At 39.2% G+C, this 12,139-nt stretch overlaps 1 protein-coding gene across 6 annotated transcripts in view; it reads left to right on the top strand.

Annotated features, from left to right (window-relative positions):
- Nucleotides 1-12,139, top strand: part of AATF (apoptosis antagonizing transcription factor) — a 101,228-nt gene that overhangs the window by 68,660 nt on the left and 20,429 nt on the right. For all 6 annotated transcript variants that reach the window (XM_045889329.3, XM_045889328.2, XM_045889327.2 and 3 more), the window contains one exon: nucleotides 9,333-9,404. In XM_045889329.3, the coding sequence (XP_045745285.1) occupies nucleotides 9,333-9,377 (45 nt within the window). In that variant the 3' untranslated portion in view covers nucleotides 9,378-9,404. The remainder of the gene's footprint in view (nucleotides 1-9,332; nucleotides 9,405-12,139) is intronic.

Below are 12,139 nucleotides of genomic sequence, written 5' to 3'. Positions count from 1 at the left end.
ATGATTCTGTTTTTAAGGATCAGAAAAATAGGGGCACCTGGGTGGCTCAGATGGTAAAGCGTCTGCCTTCGGCTCAGGTCATGATCCCAGGGTCCTGGGATCGAGCCCCACATCGGGCTCCCTGCTTGGCGGGGAGCCTGCTTCTCCCTCACCCTCCTACTGTTCCCCCAGTTTGTGCTCTCTTGCTCTCTGTGTCAAATAAATAAATAAAATCTTAAAAAAAAAAAGACTTTCTTTTTAAGGATCAGAAAAATAATGATAATAATATCTGTGGCTTTTGGGGGACTCAATTTTTCTTACTCTAAAATGGAAGTACTATAGTTTCAGTTCCTTTTTGTTCTGCTGTTGTAAGAGGATGGGTTAAATAACACCTGCATTTTCCTGAAAGAGAAATAAGAAGAAAATAAGATGGTTTAAATTGTCTTAGTTTTTGTTTTTCTGGTTTTTTTTTTTTTTTAGAGTGAGAGAAGGTGGGAGTGGGGAGGGAGAGAGAGAGAATCCTAAGCAGGCTCCATGCCCAGCCTGGAGCCCGACGCTGGGCTCGATCTCACGACCCCAGACCACAACCTGAGCTGAAATCAAGAGTCGGATGCTCAACTGACCGAGCTACCCAGGAACCCTGAAATCGTCTTAGTTTTAAAAAGCAATTTCTACAGAACAATATAACAATTTCACTTTGGATGCCTATTTAAAATAGGATTATATTGGTCCATTTTCATGAGGCCATACATGTACGTGCTATGCTAAGAAGATATAAATGAAGGATTCCGGAGAATGTTAACAATGTGCTTAAATGAGATGAGAAATAGAATTTTTTTTTAGGACTTTATTTTTAAGCAATCTCTTCACCCAACATGGGGCTCAAACTTACAACCCCGAGATCAAGAGTCGCACACTCCACTGACTGAGCCAGCCAGGCACCCAGAGAAATATAATTTTTATGAGAAAACAGATTTCTGACTATAGGAAAACCCTCAATCCTGTGTGAGTATTATGTGTGGTATACAGATAGATAATATTTTGTTATATGTCTGTTATGTAATATCATTTGCACAAAGCCTCCATGTCAAAGAAACTACTTATAATTGAGGTGCACGTGTAAAAAAAAAACTCAAGCTCATTGTGTTAGGACACTTTAGACGGATAGCTAATTCCACATCCTATTAGAGCCTGCCTGTCATTGAATTCCCTTTAGACAAATGTGGATCTGCCTCATACTTAAGTAACTTCAGAGAAGCAGATTTCACAACTGCTTTGATTAACCTGTTTTTGTTTTTAACAAACTCACCAAGAAATGTGTATTTCTCTCTAACTTTGCAGAAGTGCAGAACAGCTTTTCACCATCTTTTTATGCAAAGTCACTTTCTTAAATCTCAGGTTAAATTGTTACAATTTGTTTAACTTTTTTCATATTTGGAATTTCCATGTCTTCATACTTCTCCAGGTTTGTTTTTAGTGGGATGGTTAAGAGCATAGACTTGAGAGCCAAACTTACTCTTTAATGTTGAGATGATTTTTCTCCAGTGCTGTGTTTTTAAAATTGTGGCTTTATGAGACGATAAATGTTCTCTAGAGGGAGGACCCTGGAATCCTGGGAGGCTTGGGTTCAAATTCTGGCTCTGTCTGGCTGTATGATTTTGGTTGTTCTTTTATCTCTGTAGCTCACTTTTCTCATTTACAAAGTAGCGATAATAATCCCTACTTGAGAGATTTGGTTTGAGGGTTAAAATGATGTATAAATGTCTGGTACGTAGTAAGCATTCGAAAGTATTAATTTCCGGGGCGCTTGGGTGTCTCAGTCGTTAAGCGTCTGCCTTCGGCTCAGGTCATGATCCCAAAGTCCTGGGATCGAGCCCCGCATCAGGCTCCTTGCTCCGCGGGAAGCCTGCTTCTCCCTCTCCCACTCCTCCTGCTTGTGTCCCCTCTCTCACTGTGTCTCTGTCAAATAAATAAATAAAATCTTAAAAAAAAAAAAAAAAAGCAAGTATTAATTTCCTTGGTTTCTCTTGTGTTTACCTATTGGTATTGCTTTGCAAAGATACCATCTTCAAAAGAATTGAGAGAGGAGAAAATCCCTTTTCTACATTATTGTTATGAATTTTGTATTGGGACAAGTAGTTATATGTGTGTGCCCCTGGAGGGCAAGAATTGTGCTCCCTTATATTTTAAGACAATTCCAACCTTACATTAGTCAGCCAGAAGATGTTTTTGGATGATTATGTCATTAAAACTAACATGCTCACCAGGTAAGGAGAAATGGCTATAACCTTAAACATAAAACAGTGTTAGAAGTCTGGGTGAGTGTTGGAAAAGTGAGTATTTTTCAAGCATGGCAGATAACTTAGGAGGACATGAGTCTGTTGTTTCCCAAATCAAAATATACTTATCATGGTTATTATTTATTAAGTTGAAAGAAAAAAAAACAGGATTTTGTTTTAATAGCAAGTGTTTTTCTTATATTAATTTATTAAACTAATTTCATTAAACTGTTCATTAGAGGTATGGTCACTGCAAGTATATACATCTGGTTTTGTAGCATTTTGATAGTGATTTAGATTCACACATGCCCATAAAACCAGAGGCATTTAAAGTCTTATTCTGGCAACAGGCAAGTGAGAGACATTCTATTTAAATGGGACTAAACATTAAAATGTAAGATGTGGTTAATTAAAATTTAAAAAGGAGGGGCGCCTGGGTGGCTTAGTCAGTTGAGCTTCCGACTCTTGATTTCGGCTGGGGTCATGATCTCATGGGTTGTGGGATTGGGCCCCGAATCGGGCTCCCTGGTCAGAGGGGAATCTGCTTGGGATTCTCCCCCTCTGCCCCTCCTCCCTGCTCATTCTCTCTCTCTCAGATAAATCAATCTTCTGAAGTTCTAGGAACCGTATTAGGTGCCAGTTAAGACCCACTCTGCCCTTGAGGAGCATTGTCCTCAGGAGAGGATGGCAGTGGGCGCCTGGGGTGCTCAGTTGGTTAAGTGTCAGACTCTTGACTTTGGCTCAGGTCATGATCTCAGGGTTGTGAGATTGGACGCCCCCCCCATGTTGGGCTCCATGCTGGGTGTGGATCTTGCTTAAGATTCTCTCTCCCTGGGGCGCCTCGGTGGCTCAGTCGTTAAGCGTCTGCCTTCAGCTCAGGTCATGATCCCAGGGTCCTGGGATCCAGCCCCACATCAGGCTCCCTGCTCGGTGGGAAGCCTGCTTCTCCCTCTCCCAGTCCCCCTGCTTGTGTTCCCTCTCTCTCTCTCTCTCTGTCAAATAAATAAATAAAATCTTAAAAAAAAAAAAAAAAAGAAATACAATGGTCTGAGGACAGCTGCCAAATTCTTAAAAAAAAAAAAAAAAAAAAGATTCTCTCTCCCTTTCCCTCTACAGCCCCCTCCCCATTTGCCCATGTGTGCTCTCTTTCTCTTTAAAAAAAAAAAAGAGGCTAGCAAGCAATAAGCAGACAGTGATGCTGTGTGGGAAGCGCTGTGGTGGAGGTCCTCCTGGTGGAGGGGTCACCTGAGTGCCCTTGAGGGAGTGCAGGCTGCTCAGGAAGATTTCGTCTAAGACACCATCCACACTCCACACTGAGCAGACTAGGAGAGTCAGCCCAGTGAAAGGCCAAAGAGAATAACGTTTGCAAAAACAAAGACTTGAGAGTGTACATGGCCATTTTGGGAACCGTAATTTAATTTGTTTTGGAAGAAACTTAAAGTGAATGGGGGAATGGCAGGAGATGAGGCTGTATGGGTAGGTGAGTTCTAGGTCGTGGCCATGCTAAGAATTTGGACTTTATTTTGTAGACTGTAGTGAGATATGGAAAAACAAAGGAAGACTGAGGAACTATCACAGAATGAAGGAGACTAAAGAGACATCGCAAGTAGGTACAGTTTGGGGTTCTAGATTGGATCTTGGAAAAGAAAAAGGACACTAGGGTAAAAATGGGTGAAATTTGAAAGCTGTATAATTTGGGTAGTAGTATTGTACCAGGGTTAATTTCCTGATTTTGATCATTGCACTATGTTTATGTAAATTGTTAACTTTGAGGAAGCTGGGCAAGGGTATGTATGCATGAACTTTTTTTTTTTTTAATTTTTTTTTAAAGATTTTATTTATTTGTGAGAGAGAGAATGAGAGACAGAGAGCATGAGAGGGAGGAGGGTCAGAGGGAGAAGCAGACTCCCTGCTGAGCAGGGAGCCCGATGTGGGACTCGATCCTGGGACTCCGGGATCATGACCTGAGCTGAAGGCAGTCGCTTAACCAACTAAGCCACCCAGGCGCCCTGAACTCTCTCTTTTATGCAGTTCTACGAGACTAAAATTACTACAAATTAATTATTGAATTAAAAAGTTTGGGCCTGGGGCGCCTGGGTGGCTCAGTCAGTTGAGTGTCTCTTGATTTTGGCTCAGGTCATGATCTCAGGGTTGTGAGATGGAGCCCCACATTGGCTGTGTGCTGAGCATGGAGCCTGCCTGGGATTCTCCCACTCTCTCTCTCTCTCCCTCCCTCCCTCCCCCTCAAAAAAGTTTGGGGCTCCACACTGGGCTTGGAGCCTACATTTAAAAAAAAAAAGTTCTAAAAAAAGGTCATATGTTTTGCATTGTTTTGCAGTTTTGTTGTCCATATTCACCTGGCTTTCCTGTGACCATGAATATGTGAGGGATGTGGTCAGAATCAGAGAGTGATCTTTATTAATAGCAATAGTGATAACATTTATAAAACTCTCACTGTCAGGCACTGCTAAGCAGTTTACGTGCAGAGAGAACAAAAACCACAGACTCTGGAGCTTCCCTGTCCAGGTTTGAAGCCTGACACTAACTTACCCACCTGGAGACCTTGGGCAAGTTAGTTTACGTCTGTGCTTCAGTTTCCTCAGCTGTGAAACGCATATATTCATAAAAGTCACATCTCGGAGGGTTGATATCAGATTAGATGAGCTGATTCCTGTGAAGTGCTTTGAGAAGAGAAGTAACTCACACAGCCCATACAGAGTTAGGATTTGAGCTAATTGGTCTGATTGCAGAGCCCATGCTTCTGACCTGTGGCCTCTTGTTTCTCTGGGCAGGACTTACTGGCCTCTGCAGGCACCAGAATGACATGTTGGATACCTTAGCGTTCTGCCCCGAAGGATTAAACAAGTGGCCAGGCTAGATGAAAATATTATAAATAACTTCCTTAAGTGAGACCTCAAGAAGAGCTGGTAGGTATGCCAGCCATCATCACTGATACTGGGTTCCACTAGTGAGCAAGTTCTGCTCTTTGTTTGCGATAGAGTTGAAAAAAGATTTCCAGAAATGTCATAGCAGAGATGACGTTAGTTTAAATGATAGCAGGTTAATGGCATCAGCCTGGTCAGACTGGACATGGCAGCTTGTTAGTTGGATGCTAGAAAATAATTTATTTTAAAAAAAAGGAATAGGGGCGCCTGGGTGGCTCAGTTGGTTAAGCCACTGCCTTCGGCTCAGGTCATGATCCTGGAGTCCCGGGATCGAGTCCCACATCGGGCTCCCTGCTCGGCGGGAAGTCTGCTTCTCCCTCTGACCCTCCCCCCTCTCATGTGCTTTCTCTCTCTCATTCTCTCTCTCTCTCAAATAAATAAATAAAAAAAAAAAAAAAAAAAAAAAAAAAGGAATATTGTCCCGCATCGGGCTCCCTGCTCAGCGGGGTGTCTGCTTCTCCCTCTGACCCTCCCCGTCTCATGTGCTCTCTCTCTCTCTCTCTCTCAAATAAATAAATAAAATCTTTAAAAAAAATAATAAAAATAAAAATAAATTTTAAAAAGGAATATTTGGGTTTGGGGAAATAATTATAACTGTTGATTATTATTTTTATTCAGCATTATATTTAAGTAGATTTGATCATGATTTAATCAGAATTCATAACGTAAGTGAATTAAATTCAGGCTTTTACACAGGATGTCTTACTGTGTTTGTCTGTTCTTCTGCAGCAAAATGACATTTATCTTTTCTTAGTATGGTTGTTAAAAGGTATTTTAATACTAAAACATGCATCCATCCTCAGCAGCACTGAGATTAGATGAAATCTATTGCATTAAATACACATTACTAAATCGTCTTTAATGTGATTACTTCTTAAAAGTCTGTCTTTTGTCATGCTGTTAATAGTTATTAAATATATTGTATTAAAATGTAAAGGTATTCCACAGAGCAGCACCGTCCAGTAAAAACAGGCATTACATATGTAATGTTAAATGTTCTAGTGTCCAATTTCAAAAGTAAAAGGAATCGGGTGGCTTAATATATTTCATTAGGGGTGCCTGGACGGCTCAGTCGGTTAAGTGTCTGCCTTTGGCTCAGGTCATGATCCCAGGGTCCTGGGATCGAGCCCTGCATCAGGCTCCCTGCTCTTTGGGGAATCTGCTTCTCCCTCTACCCTTCCCCCTCTGCTCATCATCTCTCTTTCACTCCCTCTCTCTCAAATAAATAAATAAAATCTTGAAAAAATATTTTATTTAACCCAATATTTCAAAAATATTATTACCCAATATTTCAACAATTTATTATTTTAAAATTATTTTTTTTAAAGATTTTATTTATTTATTTGAGAGAGAGAATGAGACAGAGAGAGCACGAGATGGGGGAGGGTCAGAGGGAGAGGCAGACTCCCCGCTGAGCAGGGAGCCCGATGCGGGACTCGATCCAGGGACTCCATCCAGGGACTCCAGGATCATGACCTGAGCTGAAGGCAGTCGCTTAACCAACTGAACCACCCAGGCGCCCTATTTTAAAATTATTAATGGTATATTTTACATTCTTTTTTTTAATCTTGAGTCTTCAAAATCTGGTGCACTTCTCATTTTGGCACATCCGCAGCAGTCAGACTAGCCACGGTTTCAAGGGCTTACGTAACCGCGTGTGGCCAGTGACTACTGAATTGGACAATACAGCTGTGGAGTAGAGCTCATAGTCTTTGTCCAGAGAGTGGATTAAACCTCTCTTTGTAGACAGCCAAGAATAGTATTCCTTTTTGCAGATGGACACCAAAGTTTGGTGAAGCCTAAAGACATTAAAATGCATTTATTAATAATATTTATGTTTTATACTTAAGTAAGAAGGTTATGTGAATATTTATATTCTCATATATTAACATAACCTTTGAGAGGGTATTTTGGTTCAGTCTTTCAATTTTCAATATGTGTGCCTTTTGATTCACCAGCAATTTCACATTTCAAAATTTATCCCGAAGAAATATGTGAACAAATATGCAATAATTTATGTATAAGAATCTTCACTTTAACACTGTTTAGTATGGTTTTTAAAGGGAAGCAGTCTATATAAATGCCCATTAATAGATTAAATAAATTATAATACATTGACACGATGGAATATTTTGCAACTATGAAAAAAATAGAATATGACATGGTTCAGTGGGAAAAAGTATAATGTAGAATATTAAGTATATTACAGTCTCCCTTTTATGTGAAAAGTGTGTTGTTTATATTGGTCTTACATATGGAAAATGCTACAGCCACACTTAAGAGTTTTAGTTAAGGGGCGCCTGGGTGGCTCAGTCGTTAAGCGTCTGCCTTCAGCTCAGGTCATGATCCCAGGGTCCTGGGATCGAGCCCCGCATCGGGCTCCCTGCTCCGCGGGAAGCCTGTTTCTCCCTCTCCCTCTCCCCCTGCTTGTGGTCCTGCTCTCACTGTGTCTCTCTCTGTCAAATAAATAAATAAAATCTTAAAAAAAAAAAAGAGTTTTAGTTAACAGTGATTATTTCTGAGGGTAAGACTGCAGGTGGCTTATCAGTTTTCTATACATTTTTGTATTTGAATCATTTTTATAAGAATTATATATTACTTTCTATAATTAGGAGGTAGCAGACATTTAAAAAAAACAAGTACAGAGATTTTGTTTTTGCATGTTATGAAACATGAAGAATGGGAAGCAATATAAATGTTCAAAAATGTATTATAGTATTTCCGCTCCTGGGATTGTATATAGCTACCCAGATATTGTTATGGGACAATGCTTACAATGCAAAGTGAAAAAAAGAGAATACAAAAGTGTATGTGTGTGTGTGTGTGTGTGTGTAAATAACAGGATGACTGTGAAACACAGACGTAACTAATCAATGTTAACAGCTCTCTGTAGGTGAGGGATGATGCATTTTGTGTGTATGCTTTGTTGGTTTTTTTCCATATTTTCTATAATGAATTTATACTTTTTCCATTACTCTTGTAATGGGGAAAATCTCATCACTATTATTATTGTAAGATTCATTTGTTAAAAAAAGAATGAAATTTGGGAGGCTTAGCTATGGGTGGTACCATAGGGAATCAAATTACTCGATATGTGTAAAAATGTTTGTAATACTGTAAAGCTAGTATTATGTACATGAAAATATCATATTTTTGTTTTGTTTTGCCCAAGTAGAATTTTGTGGGGTTTTTTTTAAAGATTTTATTTATTTTTTAAGTAATCTCTGCCCTCAGCATGGGGCTCAAACGTAACAACCGGGAGATCAAGAGTCACGTGATCTTCTGACTGAGCCAGCCAGGTGACCCCCAGTAGAGTTTTTTTGGTTAGAATTTTATAATATGCATATTGTCATACAGCCTCTTCTATTATAATGAACAGAAAGGGCTACCTCCTGTGAATTCTCTTTGGTATAATTTTGTCTGTATAAGGTCATATAGTTGTTCAGCTCCTTTCATCAGAGGATCTCAAAGCACTTTGTACAAAAATACCCTTTTTTTTCTGTTGGTGGGAAATGGAAGTGATATAATTTAAATTTCCATAACACCATGACTAAGGATCAAACTTGTTATGTACTCAGATGTACTCCTTCATTTAAAGATGGGTGAAATGAAAGACTGGATCTAGTGAATAGAGATGATGTGGAATTCTAGAAGCCTTTTCTGACTCAGGGAACCAGTGCTAATGAGTGATGGTGGTGTGAGGCATTTCATTTGGGTTTGTACCACTACTGTGCTTACTACCTACTAGTAATGACACTGAAAAATGATTAAGATGTACTTAGAGGAGGAAAATGGGGTACTCAAGTCCTCCTCTTCTGTCTGGAGTAGTGTTTAAGGGTTAGTATATTGCTCAAGGGCACAAGTGTGTCTACTCTTTTTTGAGACTATGATGTAAATGGATCTACTGTCATTTACAATGCACTGTTATGAGACTTTTTTCCTGTAATATTAAGGAAAAAGAGGGAAATACATTTGTGATTAGTGTGTGCCTATGAATTGTTCTCCATTCCACTCAGGAGTCACATGCTCCTGTGATCAGTTCTGGAGTTTGTTAACTCATGGAATGTGTTTCCTTTTCTAGGTTAAAAGTTACTAATGTCGCTGCCTGTTTGTTTCCTGCTTTATTTAGGTTTCATGTCCTCAGCAAGCTACTGAGCTTCATGGCACCTATTGACCATACTACAATGAATGATGATGCCAGGTGAGTAATAGATTAATTACGTGTCTCAAATGGCTCCATGACAGCCTGATATTGACCTGTTCTAGAGCCTGTCCATTTCTTCTTATCAGTTAACCATTTGTCATTGGCATCATAGCAAGGGCTTGTCACATTTCTTCACCCCATAATTACTGTAGAACCAAACCAAAATTTCCGTAAATATCAATGCTGCCTCTGGTGGGGTTTGTTTTTTTTTTTTCCTGTTTTGTTTTTAACTTTAGCCACTTGCCTAGCACATCTGGGCTTTTCTCTAGAACAGAAAGGTGTCAGGACAGCACATGTGCTTGCTTTCTGTGGCTGGGGGTTTTGTGCATATTCTCTCCTTTTTAAAAATGTCTTTAGAGACTGCTCTAGAGATGTGCATTATGTTGTGTTTGTTCAGGCTGCTGTTGAGGATTTTTTTTGTGTGTGTATTTTTATAAAAGAAGTACATGCTCATTTTATAAACTGAAACAAGATAGAAATGTATGCAAACAATGTATCCTTCTATATTAGCTAGCGTTCTACTATATTGTAGTATTTCTTTTCTTTTTTTTTTTTTTTAAGATTTTATTTATTTGAGAGAGAGAGAATGAGAGACAGAGAGCAGGAGAGGGAGGAGGGTCAGAGGGAGAAGCAGACTCCCCGCTGAGCAGGGAGCCTGATGCGGGACTCGATCCTGGGACTCTAAGATCATGACCTGAGCCGAAGGCAGTCGCTTAACCAACTGAGCCACCCAGGCGCCCCATATATTGTAGTATTTCTATATTACTTATTTAGCCATATTCCTTCCCTTTCACTTATTTACCATTCATTTATTCATTTATATCAGTATGAACTCATGCTTTCCTATTTTATCCAATGAATTATAACCTATTACTGTCCTTATTTTTTATCTGAAGTTGTTCCATGTTAATGGAAGCCCTTTCAAGCTGGCTTTTGTCCTCTTGAGATGTCCCCATTCCTTGAGTATGTTCTTACTTTCTGGCATAACGGGGTGTTCTAGGCTTATCTTAAACTTTCCCTGTTCCAGCCCTAGAGTCAGTCTTCCTCCAAGGAGCCCTGATTCTTTTTTGTGGATTGTGGTATTTAGAAACCAAGATCTGTGTGCTAAGGGTGTTCATTGTCACCGGGTTTCACTGTTCCTAGGCTCTCTTCAGTGTATGGAGCTAGGAGATGTGTGTGTGTAAATATATACACATGTAGGAGACAGCCACTTGTGTAGCATCTCTGAATGTTTCCTTTCAGTCTTTTTTTCCCCCAATTTTCCTAAACATTTTATTTATTTATTTATTTATTTATTTATTTATTTATTTATTTATTTAAACGTAATCTTTGCACCCAACGTGGAGCTCGAACTCATGACCCTGTGGTCAAGGGTCACATGCTCCACTGACTGAGCCAGCCAGGCACCCCTCCTTTTAGTCTTAGTGTCCTTTGAGAATGTTCTTGTTTTTCTTTAGAATATAATTAAAATTATATTCTATTGTGAATTTTTTCTTTAAATATTTTGTATACTACATTCAAAAATTTTTAATGACTGTATAATATTTTTATATTGCTTATTTAAGTCATTCACTAATTGTTGGACATTTAAATGATTTTAATTATTGTAAATAATGCTGTGGTAGACATTTGTAAACGTAAAACACAAATCTTTACCAAGCGAAATTATTGGTCCTAGGGTAAGCACATAAGGGTTTTGCCAGCTTTATGTTTCAAAGTACACTTAACCTTTTTATTTGAGAGTATTTTGTTTGCTATTAAACCTCATCAGATTTTCTATCCTGGCCTAAAAAGTAGTAGATCTGCAAATTGAGGTGAACACAATGATTACTTACTTTTTGTTTGCTTTTGTTCAGTACTTTGAGTACAAAAGAGCTTATGGAGGGTTCTGAATACATTTATACTCAGAACTTTGTGACTTCACATGCTCTCCTGTGCTTTGCAAGTGAATGCCTTCGTCTGGCTGGGGTTTTTTGTTTCCACTTATTTCTGGATCTAGTCTGTTTTTTTGAAATTACAGAGTAAATTGAGTGCAACTTAAAATTCCTGTCGGGACAACATGGAAGATTGTATCAACAGGAAAGGAGAACTAGATGATCAAAAACTAAAACAAACCCATTACGGAAACATTATTACCCCAGGCATAAAGTGTGAAACCCAGTATAATATTAGTGGCGTCTTTTGAATACAGTATTACTACTAGATCATTTAGAAACAACTTTTTGTCCTTCGTAGTTGGCATTTTTCTTGAATCACCTAATATCCCAGGGGCACTTAGTTTTCCTGAATCTTATTTATTCACTTGTAATTTCTGAGGGTTGCTACCAAATGCTAGCCAAAGATGATTTGAAAATGACTGTATTAATTTAGGATTATGTTGGACTTGGTCTGCAAGAATCTTAAAACCTGCCTACAGAGGCATAAGCAAATGAGTTTACGTTTCTGACAGAAAAAATTTAGGGGCAGCATGCAATTATTGGCAGTGGTTTTCCCTTCTCTTCTCAGTGATGTAAGGGCCAGCTTCTCTTAGTCTTTCCCTTGAGGTCCCAAGATGGCGGCTGCAGTTTTAGCCATCAAACGTGTTCATGGCAGGAAGAAGAGAGGAAAGAAGTGGTGTCAGATCTGTCTGCTTTTGTTTATCAGAAAAGTAAAAGCTTCCCCAGAATCCCCTCCAAACGTCTTATATCTCATTAGTTAGAACTGTGCTACGTGCTGCTTCAGGTAGAGCAGGC

Source organism: Mirounga angustirostris, unplaced genomic scaffold (genome assembly GCF_029215605.1).
Source record: "Mirounga angustirostris isolate CCGP_5_RB_7025 unplaced genomic scaffold, mMirAng1.0.hap1 SCAF_17, whole genome shotgun sequence".
Lineage (NCBI taxonomy): Eukaryota > Metazoa > Chordata > Mammalia > Carnivora > Phocidae > Mirounga > Mirounga angustirostris.
This window is presented reverse-complemented; position numbering and strand designations above follow the sequence as displayed.